Source organism: Mauremys reevesii, linkage group 5 (assembly GCF_016161935.1).
Source record: "Mauremys reevesii isolate NIE-2019 linkage group 5, ASM1616193v1, whole genome shotgun sequence".
In the NCBI taxonomy this organism is placed as follows: Eukaryota; Metazoa; Chordata; order Testudines; family Geoemydidae; genus Mauremys; species Mauremys reevesii.
The window spans coordinates 132,569,143-132,591,356 of NC_052627.1; the positions used below are offsets into that span (position 1 = coordinate 132,569,143).

The window sequence follows — 22,214 nt, forward strand, 5'->3', positions numbered from 1 at the left end:
CACTGCCCCATCCCAGAGCTCACCGGTACTCCACAGGCAGACAGCTATCGGGAGATGGCAGGGGCTCTGCCTCCTTGCTTGAGCTATGGGAGTGTCTGAAGGTTTTTCCTTTGGCTATGTACATGTATCAGCTGTCTCAGCTATGACCCATTTGGTGACACAGAGCCGCCCCCTACCACAAACAGCAAATACATCGAGTTGCCCCCTAGCTGCGAGAGGGTTGTTATAGGTTCTCTTTAAGAGACTTTCCAGGCATCGGACTGATTGTCCTGGGAACTGAGTCAAAGAAATGGAAAAGATCTGTAGGTCGTCTCCTTTCTCCCCCAGCGATACAGCTGTTCCCCCAAGGTCCTGTTAACCTCCAGCTCAGGTACAGCATGAGCAGCAGCAGTGCAAGTTTTCCCAACACGGCCCCAGGAACATGGTTTGGGCCTGATTTCTGGGGCAAGATTCTCAGCCGTTTCCAGCCTCCTGGGAGGGCTGCCCGTAAGGAAGCCAGCTAGTGCTGCTTGGGGTGGTGAGTCTTTGGGAAATGGACACCGGTGTCTCTCCACATTGGAGAGCAAATTGCAAAACCGTTCTAGCTCTGCGATTCCTTTACCTACAAGCAAGGCTATTGCCTGAGCGTTAAGACTGAGCCCCTGGCTGTGAGCCAAAAGATAACGCAGATGGTGTTTCCTCCCTATTGAAGGGGAGGAGGTTTGCCGGAGTTATTTTTCAAATTCGAATAGCAGCCCGTCCCCTTAGAACCCACCCTTATCTCCAGAGATGAGGGCACGTCTCTCACAACGCAGTTCATATTCATACCAGTATTTCAGTTTTATTCCATCCCCAGCTGGAGCAGAAGAAAGACCATTTGCAGTGCCTGGTTTAATGTGCAGCTGCACAGTGGATGTAGAAAGAGGCGATCCTGGAGGCTGCCAGCCTGCCAAAGATAACGGGGCTACAGCAGGTCACTTGTCAAGAAGCAGGTTGCATGTCACTCTCCCACAGCCACTAACATAAATGGTCCCACCAGTGAGAACAGTTTCTTGCATGCAGCACGTTCTCCTTGCTACATGCTCGCTGGAACAAACGCTTTTCATGCAGCACGTTGGGGGCACCGGGACACTACATTCACCAGGAACCATGCTGAAGAATCAAAACCAGCAGCTTGTCCCGCTTCTGGGAACTAGAGCTGGCCTGGAATTTTTCAACTCAACTTTTTTTTTTTATTTTGGTCAAAAAATGCGAATTTATTGAAACCAAAACTTTTTGCAGAAATGTATCGGCTGGGGAAAAAACTTTTGTTGGGAGGCTTCTTGGGTCCAGGATAGAATTTCTGGTCAAAACAGAGAGACAGTGACAGAGAGTGAGAGGGTTAGGATACTTGCTGGGCTATTGTGGGATGGGATGGTCTGTCTGTAGCTACTGAATTTTTGATTTAGTGGCTAAACTGAAGAATTGAAAAAAAAATTGGGTCAAACAAAACCTGTTTTTTTTTTAAACTTTCAAAATAAAAGTGAAGTAAAATTTGAAACAAAGCATCTGGCAACAATAATTTGAAAAGGCTCAATTGAAATCGCTTCTCGCTCTCTCTTTTTAATTGAAACAATTAGCTACATTTGATTCAAATTTGTGAAATGTTTCAATCAATCTGAATCTGCCTTTTTTGGGTGAAAAAGTTCTGTCTGAAAAATTTTGCAACACTAGGTGATCTGTCAGTCTCTCATGTTTTTTTCACATGTTTTTTTAAAAGGGTCTCATTTTTGTTCTGCATCTGAACAAAACCAAATTCTGAAATCTTCACATTTCTGGCAAAACAGAATTCTTGTTTTCCGGCCGGCCCTGTTGGGAACCAGTGACAAAGCTGGTGCAAGGCACAATTCACCTAACAGGAAGGAATCCCTGCAATCCTTGCTACTGGCTTGCAGGCTGTGCAAGTACAGAATGATATCATGTCACAATTCCAGTGTCTCCCAGGTCAGCCTAGGGACTATACAAAATAGATAAGAGTGTTACTCATATAATTCTAATTCCCTCTTCTCAGGGGGACTGATCCTGTGAAATGTGGAGTGTCCTCAGTGCCACCTGGTCTCAATGAGAGGTAAGGATGCTCAGCACCTAGTTATTTATTATTTGTATTACCATAGCACCTAAAAGGTCCCAACCCAAGATCAAGGCTCCATTGTTCCAAGCACTGCACAAATGCATAGTGAGAGAGAGAGAGAGAAAGACAGACCTCGCTCTAAGGAGCCTACAGTCTAACCAGACAAGCCAAGATCATGCAACAGAGCTGGGATTAGAACCCAGTCCTAGGCCAGTGCTTTACTCACCAAACCACACTGCCGCCTCTACCTTGCGGGAAGAAGTCAAGAGAGAGCAAGGTGAGAAAGACTGGGCTTATTTTGCTGTGATTTTGTTGTCAAGTTGACAGCTGGCGATTGACACAGTACCTGCTGGCTAGCCCAGGCCAAGGCTTCAGAAGTGGGCTCTCTTTCTCACTCATCAACCCGCACACCAAACCTGTATTTCCAGGCGCTAGCTGGTATCCGTGCATGCAAACTGCACCACTAGCTGCTTGCGTTCCCACTAGAAATGGGCGACTTGTACATGCAAACAGGTGGGCATGAAAAATGTGCCTGTGTACGTTTAGAATCTGGGTTGCAGCCAGCTTTAGAATCCTAAAGTAAATAGAGAACATGTGGTGTCTTCAGGCTGTGGAGTCAACCCGTAAGGTGAATGGTTCTGCCCTTGGCAAACCCTGTCTGAGAGGTTGTGTCATAGAGAGCTCCTCAGAGGATCACACATGGAACCGTTACTATAAAGCACTTCCATAGGGAAGAGGGCGACTAGCTAATAAATTGGCAGCTACTATGAAGATGGTGGGGAAATTCCCCTTACATGTTAGTAGGGTTTCTTAATTGCTGAGATATGTGCATTGAAAGGGCTGAAAGAAGGTGTAAATCACACCCGTTTGGACTCCTATGGGAGCTCACATTTTCTGCCCTTGGCCCAGTTCATGCACAGGTAAATCAAGTGTAAGGGACAGCGTTGTATCCTCCAGGAGGGTATTAGATTATTATTTGTATTGCACTAACACCTAGGACAGGTGTCACTCATTACTGGTGCCCTGCATATCAGAACAGCCGAAATCCAGACAGGGAGCAACCTGATTCTCTCCCAGCGGAGCTAAGGGGAAGTCTCTCCTTGGCCAAGCCAGCAGGAGCTGCACCAAGCTTGTCTCACATGCAATACCCTCTTTGCAAGTCTTGCGGTGATGGCCAGCCACCTCCAGCACCCACCAATGGAGCTGCCTTGGCATGCAGGGGAAAGAATCGCCCCTTTAAAGCAGACAGACGGGTAGCACAGAGATGACTGACGTGTAGCTTCACTGGAAGAGTCAGGCAAGAGTTAGAGTAGTTGCTGAATATCCACTCTGCCTCCGCATGCAAGGAGCCGGAGGGATCCAGCGTGTGACATTTCTGGGCCGCTCTGTAAGTGGTTCACAGCACGACATGCTATTTGAAATTCACAGTCATTTTATTTATTAAAAAACAGAAGCAAACCCAACCTAATAAAAACAAGCACTTTGCAGCCTTCTCCAGTCACGGAGGGAAGTGGAGCTGGGGAAATAGTGGATTTTTCAGTTCACTGTCAAAGCCACACAAAAAAATTGTTTTGGGTCAAACTGAAAATGAAATTTTTCAGCATTTTTGGTGAATTGAACAGCTGGAAAAAATAATGTGGGGTTGATTCAGTTTTGTCAAAATGAAACCAAACAAAATGTTTTGTTTCTATTTTGACAATTTTAAAAGGTTTTTGACTATTTTAATAAAATGGAAAGATGTTTTGAAAGGAAAAGAATGGAAAAATCAAAATGTTCCATTTCAAAAGTGCCAATTTGTTTCAGAATTTTTTTTCCCCACAAACAAATTTGGCAAAACTGACATGAATTCGCAAAATATTTTGGTGTCACTGAACCTGCATGTTTTGCTGAAAATTTTTTCCCCTGGCACCACTGGGAAGGAACAAGTTCTGGGAGTGCTTCCCTGTTTATGGGATAACCCACCTATCCTGTAAGTCTAGGGTCAGGCCTTTCATTCCACTCCACAACCCACACCCCTTTCCCCTACCAGCCTTAAGCAGTAACAGAAAACAAAACCAACATATTAAACCAAAATGTGATGGCGCAAGAGGTAATGCTGTTCTACGGATACCAAGCAGCTTAATGAAACTGAAGGCAACAAATTAACTTTTATGGGCTAATTTTCACACTTGAGTGCCAAAATATCCATTTCAGGCACTCAAGTGTTAATTGCATGGAGTACCGGCTTGGCTCAGCCCCGGAACCGACACAGCGGGATGTACAAAATTATTATTCTAATATTACAGTGGGGAAACAGACACAATTATGCCCACAAATGCATACGGAGACACTGTCAGAACCAGGAATATATCTCAGCCCTGTACGGGAGCCACAACACCCAATTAGCTTAAATACCTCTATCAATTTCCCTTTGACTCTTCCTTCCCAGCTAAATTTCCCTGGTTTTGACATCCTTAAAAAATATCCTGTGCCTGGAAATGGCTTTGCAATAGAATGTACATGGGTGATTCTTACCTTTGCTCTTCTGTTACCAGCGGGAACCTTCAGTGCTGTGGGTTGCAGCTCCAAACCATCAGATACAGAGTCACTCTACTTACAACACACAGGTTCTGAAGGAAGGGGAGGCAGAGTAAATGTTTCCTTTGAACAGGAGTTTCTACCTTTCCCTCACAGACTACACCGGACCATCCGTGCAAATGAAGATGGACTGCGACCGTGGCAAGTCATCCAAACCCCAGGGTGTCAAAGTGAGCAAATCAGTTTCCACCATTTGCTCTTCCTCAAGTAATGCCAACTGCCATGAAAGCCACCCCATCCAAGGCCCTGTGAGGCAACCTCAGGGTAGGAACCACAGTGAAAAACTGGCCCCGTCCCCAGATGTCATGTCAGCTGCTGCTAGAAAGAGTCAAATGTCAGACTTCTATAATGGCAATATGGCCTGGGGGTGCCCCTCTCATGCCTCAGAGGAGCTCCACCAAACGGTTGAAAAGGAGAGCCAGCAGAATGGGGAGACCACTCCGAAGGAAACCATGGCAACAAAGAGAATAGCCAACGCCCCCAAGGATTCCCCCATCAAGCGTACTTTCCTGTTTGGGGCAAACAAAATTGACAATGGCAGCAAGGTGACCCTGAAGAAATCTACCATCCATAAGCCACCTGAGAAGGGTTGTTCTCCGCTAGCTGTTTCCAGAGAAGGGATGGATGGCCTGAGAGGAGAGAGACAGGCATGGTCCAGCGTGACCCAGAGAAAGAAAAGGGGAGACCTTTTCCCAGACTCAAAGGTTTTCAGCCACATAGATGCTCATGTTCTGCGTGTAAGCGAGCAGGTAGGTACTGTAGGCACAAGCTTCCTCCAAGGTCTATATAGATATTGTTAATGAGAAACCAGCCTTTTAATGCTTTGGCTAATGATGAGCCTGCTTTTTGCCTTATGAGTTGAGACAAAAATCACAGCGTCACTTCATTTCCAATAGTTTTAATACGTGAATGTGGTTTCTCTGTGGTTACATGTACCAAAAAAAACCAATCCCCTAGAAGTGTTATTTCAAGCTTAAGCTGCCCGTTTGTGATTTACTTGTTTATCACAAGATTCATATTGCCAACTGTTGTAACCCTAGGTCACGCACTTCAGGCTAACTATCTAGGCCTCATGCTTTGCAAAGCCTTGAACAAATCTTTTTACATTTGCTTTCCTTGTTAAAATGTGTTAAGATAGTAAAATTAGTAGAGCTGTAATGTAATATGCATTAACACAGGCTATAATTTAAGTTTGCACCCTAAAATCAGGTCAGTGTTACAGGTCAACAGGTGCCCAACCTGAGACGCCTCAGACGGGCCTATTATCCAGAAAACACCGAGTACTCTAAAAAACCAGGTCCCTTTTAAGGTGTCAGGTGAGGCACCCAAAACCAGCCACATCTGGAAATCTTGACCCGAGCCAAGAAGAGTCTCCATTAGAGACGTGTAGTCAGGCTCATACCGTATTTAGTAGTTCATGCCATGACTGTTAAGTCTGGGCCTGAGCTTAAGGAGATCCTATATGATAAAATGAGGAAGCAAAAAGTTGTGCTTAGGTAGTCGGGGCTTGAGAGCCAGTGTCTGTCTTGTCCAGAAAAGAGAGAGAGAGAGAGAGAGCGCCAGAGACAACCACAGGGTCTGTCTGTGTCCAGCAGCTGTAATAAAGAATCCCTTTTCTATCCAATACACCTGAGTCCTGCTTATTCTCAACCATGAAGCATTCTACTGGGTCCTCTTTCCAGGCCAACCACTGGACAGACAACCAGAAGCCAATAAATGCTAATCTGGGTGTAAGATTCAAGCCAGCTCCCTGGCACATCTCACCACATGAGGTTTAGAGAATGGTGCTCTAGAAGGTTTAAAGTTTAACTGCAGTTGCGCAATGATACGTTTGACTGTGTAAGAGGTCCAGGGATTGGCACACAAACAAATTATAATTACGCTTTATTACCTACACTAAACACCACCAGGTTAGCCTCAAGACTACCATAACGTGTCAAAGATCCAACAGTCTAACTGACGATCTTTTGTTACTTATGCACCAAAGGTTAAATAGAAAGAAGGCAAAAGTTCAATTATTTACTCGGCGCTGAAAGTAATTGCTCTCCCTGTTCTGGAGAAACCTGTCATTCATACCCAGCCGCAGGCTAACATCGCTTGGGATTTGGAGGCAATTAATTTTGTCTCCATGCAAGCTTGGCTTCAGGACCATGGAGATTACCTCATATGCTAAAACGGAGCTTGGGAGAGGTGGAGGCAACAGTAAAAAAAACACTAAAGGCACCTCTGGGAATAGAGAGCTGTACAAACCACCCACCTGCTTATTTAAAATACGGAATGTACTGCAATCTGGTGCACTTTGTCATTTTCTCCTCTCCGGAATTATTATTGTGAATGCTGACAATAGTACATTGCAGATGTGCGTGGGTCCAGTGCGTTCTGCCCGTGTGGATCACCACTGTTCAGTGGCACAGGTCTTCCCTGGGGTCAGGAACTGCCTCCACCTCTCCCCACATGCCAGCCTAGCTGACAGCTCCCCAGAACGAGGTTCTCTTCACAAGCGACCCCTTGAACTTTAAACTCAAAGCCAAATCAGGGAGCTGGGATCCGTGCCATTGATCTCAGCGGGGCTATTTACACACATAAGGGTTTCTCCTGTGACTAAGGGTTTGTGGGGGGTTGGGAGGAGGGAACCCAGTCACTCAATCCAGAGTGGTCAAGTGGAGCCACTGGCCCTGGTTACCTAGCACCTAGAAACCATGGCCCAGATTCTCAGCTGTGCCTGGTATCCACAGGCATGATCAGGAGCAGGAACTGCCTAGGAACTGCTTGCAGATCCCCATTTCTGGGATCTGTTCCTAGCCAGGTCCGGCCCAAGTATAGTTGAGAGCAACCTTGGGGCTGTTCCATGCCATGTGGTGACTCACTCATGCTGTGTGGATTCCCAGCTAGCAAGTTCTAGCCATATTTTGACCCTTTCACACCATGGGAGGATACAAAGGGACCAGTACTTACAAGCGAGTCTGGCCGTACCGTGAGCACCATACAAAATGACAGATAGACATTAATGTATCTCGTAATATACATTCAAGTTGCTCCCATAAAATCCTGTCCTTGCCAGATAAAATCAAAGCCAGCTTTGTCGTCAGTCCAGACCATTGTTCAGCTGATTACTGATGAAGCCCAAAGCAAGCTGGAGACCATGCGAGCAATATGGATGTGGTTGTGTCACAATATCCGTGAGTACGTTTTTCATTCAGCTCAACTCATAGTAGGGTGATTTGTCTAGATTGAGGAGGATGGTCATTAGGAACTAATCTAGGGTTTGGGATTCCCCTGCTTCACCAGAAAATTTGCTAGCCCAATTTACACCAGCTGAGGAGCTGTCCAAGGTTTTACCAATTCTTTTATTTGGGGAGTTGCCAACGCCTCTGGATAATGGTTGTGGTTTCATTTCCTCCTCTTAGGATATGATGTGGATGGCTTCTTAGGGTTATCTCAGAAGATCCATACCCCAGAACAGGTCCTGCAGACTGGAAGAGGCGTGTGCTCTGGTTATGCCAATTTATGCCAAGAAATGTGCAGGTATAAATTAACCCAACAACACTGTGAGAATGGCTGGCACTCCTGGGCAAAACGTGTTACGTATTTATTTCCATGCTACATTGCAACCGTTCACAGGGTGCCCTGCTCTCTCCTGGAGCATTGACTTTTGTTCTTTCTTGTTTTTGTCACTCTCTTATTCCAAAATAAAAGCCATTCTGTTCGAATGAACCGTGATTCAGGCAAAGAACAAAGAAAGAATTGGGAAGGGCATTGCTGATCTTCACAGCCAGCAAGCTCCACTAAGAGGCTATTAAAGCAATGGAGGTGCCCTGAGCTCAACAGCAAGAACATGACCATAAACATCCTGGAAAGGAGATTACAGAAGTCTGAGCTATCACGTCATCTGAGTGGCCAGCAGTTAATTAAGCACCAACTCTGAGGGGTTTCCAGCCTAATCTGTGTTTTCCTACCATGAATGTTTCCATCCTTACAGGGAGGCAGGTTTGAGCTGCGTTGAAGTGTCGGGCTATGGGAGAGGTACTGGATACCAACAAGGGCAAAAACGCCAACAAAAGAAATCCAACCACATGTGGAACGCAGTTCAGCTGGAAGGGCAGTGGTACCTGCTGGATGCATGCTGGGGTGCAGGCACTGTGGATGCGGAGAAGAGATTGTTTATACCCAGGTGAGACACCGACCCCTCCACAACCTCTCGTTTCTCATTTCCAAACATAAAGAAATCCACTTATTTCTGATGTGACTAAATTAGCCGTTCTCAGCCTCTCTGTACTGTGACTCCATGTTACAGCAGAAAAAAGGTCCAGAGTCCCCACCCTCCCTCTCATCTAGTCCTCAAGAAAGGGTTGGTAACTGCAAATCCCTGAAACCTGAACACAGACCCCACCCCCCAGGATCACCAGGCCCCCATGGTTGAGATCCCATGGGCTAGAACACTGGAGAGATACTTTAATAAATGTAAATCAGTAACTCCAATTCATCAGCCACCCGGGCTCATTCTATGGTGATCTGTGGGTTACAGCAGGAAATTGGGAATCAGTATTTCTGGATGCTATCCCTGCCTCACCCTGCCCGCATAACTTCCCACACCATTCTGCAAAGAGAATCATGAACTAGATCCCACGGCATTCAAAACAATGGACGTTTTGCAACTGATCTGAACAGAAGAAGAATCAAACCCTAAATGGGGACGGTCTGGGATGGCATATAGAGGTGGATTCATTTTGGAATCCATCTCTAAGCCACTAAAGTAGATGAACCCAGTTTCCTCCTTCCACCCACAAAGAGCTCTCCTAAAACAGATGTTGCATGCATGGATTTGCACCCCATGGTTGGAGTGTCTCATGGACCTAAATACTTAGAGATTTGAGCCAAGGCCTATTGAAATCAAAGGGCGTTGCCACATTGACTTCAATGAGATTTGGATCAAGCCAGAGGTGGGAGCATGCACATTTTGTGTGTGTGTGTGTGTGTGTGTGTGTGTACACACACACACACACACACACACACACACACACATTTTGAAACACAATATTGGGCATCTGACAGGTGAAAATCTGAAGAGTTAGCACCAGAATGCATGTTTTTATTGAAAATGCAGTTTTAAAAGTCATGTGTTTTGTAAATACAGATTTTTAAAAGAATAGTCAAATATCACCTTTTCTCCCACCATTAGTTTTTGATTAAAAATATGTCAGCATTTAAGTAATTAATCTCTGGTTCCACAGCCATTTTATTATTATGAGGCTCTAGACAGAATTACTGGAGGTTTCTCAGCCCATTCTGACTAAGTAAATAATGATTGAGTCAAAATTATTTATCAAATTTTTTAATAATATTCCATTAGATGTTAGAAACTTGACTTTTTTTACTCTAATGCTGCATAATGAAGGCATTGTGCCATTACTAATTGGCAATTCTTTTACTTGGAACAATGTTTTAAAAGTATCAGCTTGTTTGGGTTGTTTTTGAAGAGTGGAGAGGGAAAGAATGGAATAGACAGCTATTGTCTCGGGGAAACAGGCAAATAACTGCTTCCTCTGGGTCTAGTCCAAAGCTCACTGCAAGCAGTAGGCATTGGTCCAGTTGGTTAAGTCCTGATGAACCTATTCTGTATGGTGATGAGTGCCCTCAGCTCATGTTGAAGTCAATGGAAGTAGAGGGCCCTCAGCAAATCACAGGATCAGACCCTAACCTGAGCGCTAAGCCCACTCTGCTCTTTAATACTGATTCCCAATCTACTGCTGTGTCTCTCAAGTCACAGTAGAATGAGTCAAGGTGGCTGAAGTACAGGTGTTATTTGTTTATCTGCTTCTCCTTCTACAAAGGCATAACCAGATCCAATGGTCATCTAGCTTCAACTTCCAAATTCAAATCAGAAATCAGGTGCACATTTTTAACAGCGAGGACGATCAACCGTTGGAATGACTTATAACCAAGATGGGATGACTTACTAAAATATCTGATCAAGCTCAACCATAAGTAGTGGGACTTGTTGTAGGTATCACTGGATAAAATTCAATGCCCTGTATTGTGCGGGAGGTCAGAATGGATGATCATAAATGGTCTCTTCTGGCCTTGGAATCTATGCATACTGCTTTCAGCACTAGGCTTCTCAATATGGGTATAATTATCCATGAAAAAATTTAGGCTGCAAGTCAGAAAAAGGTTTCTAACCATCAGAAGAGTGAGGTTCTGGAGCAGCCCCCAATAGGAGAAATATGAGCAAGAAATCTAAGTGGTTTAAGATGGAGCTTGGTAAATTTATGAATGAGATAATGTGAAGGGGTTGCCTGCGTAGCAGGGGACTGGACTCAGTGGCCCAGGAGGTCCCTTCCAATCCCATGTTCTTAGTACTAGAAAGATACAGACAAAACTTGTGTTGAGAAAGCAGCAACACAAATGACTCAGCAGCCAGAAGAACTGGTTTGTGAGGAAAAATTAAAGGAACAAAACCACATACAGCATGGTTGAGTGACAACAATTCATCATCATGATGTTCCTATTATGCCTCTGGCGTTTAGGACAGTGACAAGTTCCTCCACTCCTGTCTGCTTCTTGCAAGTCTTTCAATGGTTCCCCAGTTGTGCCCCAGGTTTTTCAGCTCGGCTTCCACAGCTCTTCGCCATGTTGTTTTCGGGCGGCCTCATTTTCGCTTGCCTTCAGGTGTCCATCTTGTTGCTACTCTGGTGACGGAATCAGTTTCCATCCGAAGCACATGACCGATCCATCTGCAGCGCTTCCTGGCAGTTATGGTGCTCAGATCCCCTTGGCTGCACTGTGTCAATAGATCTTGGTTTGAAATTGTTCTGGGCCAAAAGATATGGAGAGTTTTTCTAAGGCAGGTTGTATGGAATGAAGACAGTTTGGACATTTCATACTATCAAGTAATGTTGAAAGTATGCAGCTCTGATAAATCTTGAGTTTGGTTTTGGTGTTGTTTTTGATGATTTCCAGACTGTATTTAAGCTCTTGAAGGTGTTCCTGGCTTTACTGATTTTGTTCTGGGTGTCCTGGCTTGTTCCACCATGCTGGCTACACTGGAGTATACCAGTACTCTGATATTGCCTCACCATCACCAGTACGGATAAAGATCGTGATATCTATTTTATTGTGTTTGATTTTCGGTCCAATTTGCTGGCTGAATGCATTCAGTTGAGTTGTTTTTTCTTTTCAATTAAGCAGGAGGATTAAGATAGCTGCTTCAATACTCGAAGGGTGATAAAACCCTAAATGGAGAGGAATTGTTTAGGGTAGTTCAAGGAGATATGGGAAAAAAATTCCGGACAGTGAGATCTTATAGACTATGGAAGAAAATATCATAGCCCTCACCCTCCCAGTCCCTACTGTACTGTCTCAGGGAACTGAACAAGAAGACTTCATGAGTCCATAGGTGACTCTCACATGGATGATTCCATGGTATTATACTTAGCCAAGGTAAAATAAAGATTTTATTAGGCCTGCAAAGATTTTTCAGAGTTAACATACCAGATGGGTGTGAAAGGCAACCTGCAGCTGAGGCCAAAGGTCACAGATTCTAGTGGGGCCACTGTAGAGAGCTTCTGGAGGAAATGGATTCAGAAAGATGAGGAGATGAAAGGCCAAAGCCCTGGATTCTGAATTTAAGCCCAGGAAGCAGCATGATCCTGCACACGTTCCAAATAACATTACGACTGTGCACTAAACCTGAGGCCGCATTCACCCCTTGTTTAAGCAGATCCAACTCTGCTCAAGTCCATGGTGCTGTATCCTCAGACTTCAGTGCTGAAGGAGGGGTCTGGGATATGAACGTTTGCAGTGTCCTCATGTTGTGGCCTGGTTTGATGACTTCTTTCTTGCAGGTACGATGACTTCTTCTTTCTACCCGACCCTGAGGATTTCATTGAGACCCACTGGCCTGATGAGCCAGAATGGCAGCTTGTGCAGCCGCATGTCTCACTAGAAGACTTTGAACAGAGTGTTTTTAAAACATCGGAGTTTTTCAAACTGCAGCTCTCCCTTCTCTCTCCAAACCGCTCCCTTCTCAAAACAGGTAAATGCAAAGCAAGGACCTCCGTTTACAGCCATTGACTCCTGGATCCTGATTATAAGGTGATAACTTTTTGCAGATAGGGGCCCCAATTCAGGAACGGGGCCCAAGCATGTCCTTAACTTTAAGCACATGCATACGTCACATTGAAGCCAATGGGTCTTAAGCAAGCGCTTAAGTGTTTTCTGAATCAGAAGCATTGTGTGGTACAGTGACTGGAGAACTAGGAGTGAAAATTCCTGAATTGTACTTAACCTGGGCATGTCATTTAATCCCTTCTGTGCCTCAGTTTCCCCATCTCTAAAGTAGGTACAATACTACTTCCCTATCTCACAGTACAAATACATTCTACTTAACTGTTTGTAGGTAGCTGTAAGATCTCTGAAACATCATTTCAGTGTTCACAAAGCACTCTGCTATAGGCAGCAGCGTAACAAAAAAGTGGGACATGAGTTTTCTTTCTTCTAACATTGCTGGTGCAGCGAGATTACAATATAAAGCATGATTGAAACATTCCTGTCCTATTTCCTGAGGAAGAAGGGTTTTTGCCCAATCAGTGGTAGTTTTATAACTTTCTGGGTCAGATACAATATGACCTTTACCTGCCTGAGAATCCTTTGTGTAGCTAGTTAGCTTTTCCAATGGCCATCGTCCTTGGCAGTCAGTCAGGTTTTTCTGCCATTTAGTTTATCAGCAGGGAAGGCTTCGAGGGAAAAGTAATCTTAGAAATTATTACAGGGCTTAAGAAACTGTTCTGAAGAACCAGTGGATTGCTAACATAAGAACATAAGAACATAAGAACTGCCATCCATCTCCATCCTAAACATTGTTATAGTCCTAGCCTTCACAACCATCCACTTTCTCAACATCATCTACAAAACACAGCGTAAAGCTTTTGATCAAGAGGAGACATTTACCCGGAAATCCAAGTAACGCCATATTTCAGGAGGTCTAGGCTTTGCTGATAGTGTTGAATCAAAGATGGAAGATATAGCCCTCCTCCCCCTGACCCCCACAGCGCTTTACAAGTAATGAAGCCTCACAACATCCCCGTGGGGTAAGCATGTGTTACAACCCCCCATAAGTGTTTGGCCAAGGCCAAACAGCCAGTCAGTGGCAAAGATGGGACCAGAACCCAGAATTTTTGCGTTTCAGTCTCCTGCTCAAACCACCAGACAGGCTCCCTTCCCTACTTGAGTGATGTATTGTTCAAATATAAAATTAACCTATGCATAGATATGTATTATACATATGCATACAGAACCCAAGCATGAGTTATCCATTCTTTCCATTGTAAGTATTTACATAATTACATAATTTCATAATCATGGACTAACATTTGACTAACAGTTGGGTTCAATTAAATTCTACCACCTCTACTCATGTTAAGTAATTCAATACCATGCAACCAGGCCCAGCATGCATAGGAATAGGCAGAATCCAGCTTTCTGAGACACTTTGAAGACGTCCTTGTGTTAATACAAATCGATGTGTACAGTGGACCGCCAAGTTAACTCTAGTTAAGGTTTATATAAAGTCAGGAATTAAAGCATGGTTACAAAACTCTCCCAGATATTTCACCATGCGACATAATTTACAGAGCTAGTCAAACTTTCTCTACTGAAACATTTTCCTGCTGAAAAATGGAGTTTCACCGAAAACAAAGTTTTTCACAGGAAAACAGTGTTTTTTATTAAATGTTGTAAGTTTTCACTGGGGAAATGTCAAAACAAAAGGAAAAGAAAAAGTTTTATTTTATATCAAATTGAAAATTTTGTTTGGTTTGGTTTTTGAAAAAAATATTTTCAAATTGGAAAATTGCAGCCTTTTGATTTTTCCTTTCTCCCAACTTTACCACCACTGAACGCAACAGAATGAAGGAGGTTAAGTAAAAATCCCCAGGGAAAGAAAACTATTTCCTTTTTTTTTGTTGTTGTCATCCCCTGCCCTTTTCCCACACTAACTTTTAAAAAGGTCTTCATTGTTGAAAAAGTTAGAAAAATTAAATGCTAACTTTGCTAATCGGCAACTTTTCAAAAGTTGAGTGCATTGTTAAAGGTCGCAGAGTGGCAGAATTTCCTTTTTCTGCTTTCTAATTTCTCCAAAGTTAGATAAGTTTGGAAAAATTAGAGTGGAAAATGAAAAAGTGTGTGGGGGGGGGGGATGGGGAGAGCTCCTAAATATCATTCTATTGGCTTCAGTGAGAGAAAAGGAAGAGAAAGGGGAAAAGTAAAAATGTCAAAATCCTGTTAGCATTCAAAAAATTGAGCTGAAATCAAAACTTCATTTTGAAGTAGAAACTTCATTTTTTTATTCCATATTTTTTCCATTAAACATCAAAACATTTTAAACCTGTTTTTTATAAGGATACAAATGGGGTGAGTGACCAACTCTAGTAATTTAAGTACTAAAATTATGCTCAGCCACCAGCCCTGTATCATGAATATGTTTAAAAGCCAAATTGTGAGGCACACCTTAAAGAGGTCTCCATTTTATGCACCTGCAAAGTTATAAGTATAAAAAAATGGAGGCTAGTGTCTGAAAAATTATTCTTAAGAGTCTAAAACGATGTCAGTGCAAAAGCGTGTGAGGTGTCTACTACAAAAGCTGCCCATTTCTCCCTATTAGTTTCAACACCCATGGCCAATATTGTCACATGTCACTATTAGTTTGCCTCCATATTTGGGTACCCAGCTTGAGATACCTTGAAGGCACCTCACACTCAGAAAATACTGAGCATCCACCCTTTATATATCATGTCCTTTTAATTCCTAGTGTTATTTTGCACCAGGAGTAACAGAACAGAATTTGGCCCTGTGAATTTAACCTTTTCCTGTACTAAGTCAGTTAAGTGGCAGATGCGTTAGATACAATAGCAGAGAAAGAATTTTTTTAAACAACATTTTGAGAAATTAAAAACATGCCTGCACTTTATGAGGGTGTTTTCTTGAGCAATCCAACACACACACTGAACATCTGTAGTGTTACCCTGGGTTTTGCTGAACCCAAATCTCTTGGTAACTTTACTCTTTGTGAGTAGGGTTGCCACCTGTCTAATCACACAAACACAAATACCCTTGCCCTGGCCCCTACCCCACCCCCACTCACTCCAGCCCCCCTCCCTCCATCGCTCACTCTCCCCCCACCATCACTCACTTTCACTGGGTTGGGGCAGAGTGTTGGAGCCGCGGGGTTTGGAGTGTGAGAGAGGCTCTGGGCTGAGCCTGGGACAGGGGGTTGGGGTGCAGGCTCTGGGAGGGAGTTTGGGTGTGGGAGGGTGCTCAGGGTTGGGGCAGATGGCTTGGGGTATGGGCTCTGGGAGGGAGTTTGAGTGTGGGAGGGGGTTCCCACCTGGGGCAGGGGTTCAGGGCAGGGGGTTTGTGTTGTGGGCTCTGGGAGGGAGCTCAGGGCTGGGGCAGGGGGTTGGGGTGCAGGATGGTGTTCGGGGTGTGGGCTCTGGGAGGGAGTTTGGGTGTGGGAGGGGGTTCTGACCTGGGGCAGGGGGTTTGGGGTGTGGGCTCCGGGAGGGAGTTTGGGTGTGGGAGGGGGCTTAGGGCTGTGGCAGGGGGTTGGGGTGTGGGAGGAGGCTCAGAGCTGTGGCAGGGGGTTGGGGTGTGGGAGGGGTTTGGGGTGTAGGCTCCGGCCGGGCGGTGCTTATCTCAGGCAGCTCCTGGAAGCAGCAGCAGCAGCAGCAGCATGTCCGGTAGCAGCTCCTAGGCTCACGGGTGGTCAGGTGGCTCTTCACGTTGCCCCTGCCTGCAAGCACCACCCCTGCAGCTCCCATTGACCACAGTTCCCCGGTCCCAGCCAATGAGAGCTGTGGAGTCAGTGCTCAGGGAGGGGCAGCACACAGAGCCCCCCTGGCTGCGCCTCCTCCTAGGAGCTGCTGCCGGACATGTCACTGCTTCCCGGAGCGGCACAAAGCCAGGGCAGGTAGGGAGCCTGCCTTAGCCCCGCTGTGCCACCGCACTTTTAGTGGCCTAAAATCTCCCGGATTGGCTCCAGTAGCCTCCGGGAGATCGAGCCCTATTCTGGGAGACTCACGGCCAATCCGGGAGCGTTGGCAACCTTATTTGTGAGGTGGTGGCAGGAAATAAATCAACTGGGACACGGCCCGTCTGGCCGATAGTTGATGCAAGCAGGCAAACAAAAGTGCGTTCACTCAAAGCTTCTGTTTTATTTAGTCTCCAGCACTTACACACATCGCAACAGGTTAGTAGAGCACCCTGCATTAACCCCAGATTAATGTTTACCCAAGGATTTGAGGAGGTCTCGGGTGGATGTCTGTAGACTTCCAATGGCCAGCCTTCCATCTGCAGGGGAACTTGAGAGGTGTCCAAGAAACAGCCAAGTTTTCCAAGTGTTCATGTGTCCACCGACCTCAGATCTCTTCCTCCTTTAATATCCCAATTGCTAGTATTACATAGGTTAGTCATCAGAAAAACTGCTGAGCAGAAACTAAGTTAAGTGTGTGGAGTTTTCCAGCCTGTCAGGCAGAGAATTTTCCATCAGTTAACCAGCTGTATTTCACATAGCAATAGTTACTGTTGGCTGACTTTCCATCTTGCACTACTGTATTCTTCAGCAAAAAGCTCGAGTCAGGAGGGTACAGGATCATGTTTACACCTCATGGTCACTCACTTCCCTCTCTGTGTGTTAGTTGTGCTAAAGTTACACAAATGGCCTTTCTAACTGCTTTCAGCAATGAGTATAACAACTGGTATTCCAGCTGCGGGCAGTGGTCTAGGCATGTTATTAGGCTCTGGCCTATCAAAAGAATTCCCCCCTCCTATGGTAGGATAGGGAATTAAACTACGTATATGCAGAAACCGCATTGGAACTCATCTGTGGTTTCACCTGCCTTCGGCTATATAAAGGAACCTTCAGAACACCAATGGAATAAATTCAGTATTCCCCAGATATGTTCAAATGTATCCTTTAATTATCTTTTAGAGTTTCCCTCCCAAAGCAGAATGTGTTGTTCTCTATATCTCACCATCTTTCGCTTGGTTGAATACAATGTTCTTTTCTTTCTGTCTGTTTAAAGATCCTAATATGATTCAGCCAGCCAGGGCAGCAGCTTAGGAAACTGACGTTGGCCGAATTTAATAACAAGCAAAACTGCAGTTAATAAATTCTGTCATCAGTAAGGTCTCCGATGGAGACTTGCCAGAGGATTATTGTTTGTACTTACTGCATGAGCCAAGTCACAACTTTAACAAATCAAGGCAAAAAAACAAAAAACAAAAGCCAGCCACTTCACACTTTTCACACATATGGTGGGTAGTTGTGACAAATACCAGAACTCAGGATTTGCACTAAAAATTTCCATTAATTATCTTGATAGCAAAAAGCTTCCTTTCATATGAAAAGCTTCTGAACCTAGGGCAGATCTCCTACACTATGTTATATTTATATTGTTTGAATGCTTTGAACATCAACAATTTCTTACTTACGTTTCACTAACTTAAAAGCTGTAGTAAATTCTGATGGCAGCTGCATTTAACAGTGGGTTGAATAATCCATGTGTACACGGGACCGCATTCAGCACAGCACTGCAGCATCTGCTTAACTTTATAAACATGCTTAAATCCCTTTGAGGCCAATGGAACATAAGCATGTGTTTCAGCACCTGGCTGTACAGCACTCTGGTAGCCTTCAGGAGTTAGAGACTTTATAGCCTTGATTCTCTACAGCCTTTCGTCTTGTCTCATAATTTACACCTATGCAGAGAGGGGGGTGCAACATGAGATTAAACCAGGATGTTAGTGTTTAACTGCACAGGGGTAAATAACTGCCGATGGAGTGAGGTGACTTGCCAGTTGCTGGAAGGACTCTGAGAAGGACTCTTATGTCAGCAAATTCAAATGAGTGCAGCTTGAACTAACTTATGGAACCTTCAAACTTCTAAGCATCAGGGACATCCAGACCCCATCATCCCACACTTCCAAACCAAGAAAACGGGTCCTCTTATCCTACAGCCATGGCCAAAGCGTTAAATGCCTTTAGTGTTTTAGTTTTCACCAAAAAGGTTAGCAGTGATCAGACAACTTACATCAATGTAAATGGGATAAGCTCCGGGGCTGAAACAGAGAAAGAACATGCTGAGAATTACTTAGACAAGTTAGAGATCTTCAAGTCAGCTGGGCCTGACAAAATACAGTTTAGAATACTTAAGAAATGCTCTGAAGAGATCTCCAAGCTATTATCTTCAAGAACTCATGGAGGATGGGAGAAATCCCAGAGGAAAGGGAAAGGGCAGACAGAGTGCCAGCCTACAAAAAGAGGAATAAGGACAACCCAGGGAATTATAGAATCATAGACTCATAGACTTTAAGGTCAGAAGGGACCCTTATGATCATCGAGTCTGACCTCCTGCACAATGCAGGCCACAGAATCTCACCCACCCACTCCTGTAACAAACCTGTGTCTGAGTCATTGAAGTCCTCAAGTCATGGTTTAAAGACTTTCAAGGTACAGAGAATCTTCCTGCAAGTGACCCTTGCCCTACGCTGCAGAGGAAGGTGAAAAACCCCCAGGGCCTCTGCCAATCTGTCCTGGAGGAAAATTCCTTCCCAACCCCAAATATGGTGATCAGCTAAACCCTGAGTATGTGGGCAAGACTCACCAGCCAGACACCAGGAAAGAATTCTCTGTAGTAACTCAGATCCCACGCCATCTAACGTCCCATCACAGGCCACTGGGCATATTTACCACTAGTAGTCAAAGATCAATCTCATTATACCATCCCCTCCATAAGCATATCTGGCTTCAAGACTAAGCTTGATAAGTCTTTTGCCTCCACTGCTCCCCTTGGAAGGCTGTTCCAGAACTTCACTCCTCTGATGGTTAGAAACCTTCATCTAATTTCAAGTCTAAACTTCCTAGTGTCCAGTTTATATCCATTTTTTCTTGTGTCCACATTGGTACTAAGCTTAAATAATTCCTCTCTCTCCCTAATATTTATCCCTCTGATATATTTATAGAGAGCAATCATATCTCCCCTCAGCCTTCTTTTGGTTAGGCTAAACAAGCCAAGCTCTTTGAGTCTCCTTTCATAAGATAGGATGATCCGAGGAATGGAAAACCTAGTAGCCCTTCTCTGTACCTGTTCCAGTTTGAAGTCATCCTTCTTAAACATGGGAGACCAGAACTGCACACAGTATTCCAGATGAGGTCTCACCAGTGCCTTGTATAATGGTAGTAACACCTCCTTATCTCTACTGGAAATACCTCACCTGATGCATCCCAAGACCGCATTAGCTTTTTTCATGGCCATATCACATTGGTGGCTCATAGTCATCCTGTGCCTGGTCAGCTTAACATTGGTACCCAGAAAGATAATGGAGCAAATAAGTTTGTAAGCACCTAGAAGATAAGGTGATAAGTAACAGTCAACATGGATTTGTCAAGAACAAATCACGTCAAGCCAACCTAATATCCTTCTTTCACAGCATAACAAACATTGTGATTGAGGGGTGGGGAGCAGATGATGTGATATAACAACTTTATTAAGGCTTTTGATACAGTCTCACATGAACTTCTCATAAGCAAACTAGGGAAATATAGCTTAGATGAACCTGCTATAAGGTGGGTGCATATCTGGTTGGAAAACCGTTCCCAGCGAGAAATTACAAGTGGCTCACAAACAAGCTGGAAGGGCACTGAGTAGGGTCCTGCAGGAATCTGTCCTGGGTCTGATTCTGTTCAATAAATGATTTGGATAGTAGCATAGAGAATACACTTAAAGTTTGAGGATGATACCAAGCTGGAAAGGGTTGCAAGCAATTTGGAGGACAGGCTTAGAATTCACAATGATCTTAAACTGGCAAAATGGTCTGAAATAAATAGGATGAAATTCAATAAGCACAAATGCAAAGTACTACACTTAGGAAGGAATAATCAACAGAACAAATACAGAATGGGAAATGACCGGCTAGAAAAGAGTGCTGTTGTAGCCATGTTGGGCCTAAGATATTAGAGAGACAAGGTGGGTGAGGTAATATCTTTTATTGGACCGACTTCTCTTGGTGAAAGACAAGCTTTCAAGCTTACACAGAGCTCTTCCTCTGGTCTGGGAACTGTACTTATAGTGTCACAGCTAAACATAAGGAGGAACAGATTGTTTAGCATAAGTAGTTAACATGCATTCTAAGGGGCCATTCAAGGTGATATGGCCCATTAACAACCCTGCAGTCATGGAGCAAAAAAGGGGGGTTAATGGGTTACAGATTGTGATAATAAAGACACGAGATTTATATCTTAAGCCCATGATAATTTTCATGTCTAGCAAAATTATGAATTTAAATTCCCAGGCTCATCCTTTGAAAGGACTGTGCAGGTGTCAGATATGGAGTGATCACTTTGTGGCAAATGTTTGCCCACAGGTGATGTGGGCTTTTTGTTTTTGTTTATCACTTTTCTGTGAGAGTTCATTTGAGCGCATAGTGATTGACCGGTTTCACCCACACAGTTGTTATTGCGGCATTTACTGCACTGGATAAGGTACACCGTTGTTGTGATAGGCATATGTAGGATCCAGGTGGTGTTGTTGTGGGGTGGCATTTATCATCGTAGCAGTGGAGATATGTTTGCAGGTTTTGCATCCATTGTTCTGGCAGGGTCTGGTGCCGTTTTGAATTGGTGCATCCTAGTCTGTGGGGAGCTTCCTTCTGATGATGATCTTGGTGAGGTTGGGGGGTTGTTTGAAGACCAGAAGAGAGGGAATGGGAAAGATTTCTTTCAGGATGTGGTCCCCATTGAGTATCGCTTATAATTGTTTCATCATACACCACCATGTGTGTTCCAGTTGGAAGTGATAAGTAACAGCTAGGGGTGTACAGTTGGGGTTTTTTTTTCCCCCTGTATTGAAGAAGTTTCACACTGGATATTGGGTGGCCCATTGCATGATCCAATCTACTTCTCAGATCCAGTAACCACCCCAAACACACTGAGAAATCGGTTATCTACAGCCAGGCCCTTATATACCTCAGAACATAGACTCATAGATTCATAGACTTTAAGGTCAGAAGGGACCATTATGATCATCTAGTCTGACCTCCTGCACAATGCAGGCCACAGAATCTCACCCATCCACTTTTATAACAAACCCCTAACCTATGTCTGAGTTATTGAAGTCCTCAAATTGTGGTTTGAAGACCTTAAGCTGCAGAGAATCCTCCAGCAAGTGACCCATGCCCCATGCTGCAGAAGAAGGCGAAAAACCTCCAGGGCCTCTGCCAATCTGCTCTGGAGGAAACTTCCTTCCCGACCCCAAATATGGCGATCAGTTAAACCCTGAGCATGTGGGCAAGACTCACCAGCCAGCACCCAGGAAAGAATTCTCTATAGTAACTCAGATCCCAACCCATCTAACATCCCATCACAGACCACTGGGCATACTTACCTGCTGATAATCAAAGATCAATTGCTAAATTAATTGCCAAAATTAGGCTATCCCATCATACCATCCCCTCCATAAACTTATCAAGCTTAGTCTTGAAGCCAGATATGTCT

General features: G+C 44.4%; 1 protein-coding gene across 1 annotated transcript in view; it reads left to right on the top strand.

Moving 5' to 3' along the window:
• Positions 1-22,214, top strand: part of LOC120405636 (kyphoscoliosis peptidase-like) — a 28,959-nt gene that overhangs the window by 978 nt on the left and 5,767 nt on the right. The window contains exons 2-7 of the mRNA XM_039539287.1: positions 2,030-2,086; positions 4,763-5,415; positions 7,728-7,845; positions 8,074-8,191; positions 8,646-8,837; positions 12,511-12,701. Of these exons, the coding sequence (XP_039395221.1) occupies positions 2,080-2,086; positions 4,763-5,415; positions 7,728-7,845; positions 8,074-8,191; positions 8,646-8,837; positions 12,511-12,701 (1,279 nt within the window). The 5' untranslated portion in view covers positions 2,030-2,079. The remainder of the gene's footprint in view (positions 1-2,029; positions 2,087-4,762; positions 5,416-7,727; positions 7,846-8,073; positions 8,192-8,645; positions 8,838-12,510; positions 12,702-22,214) is intronic.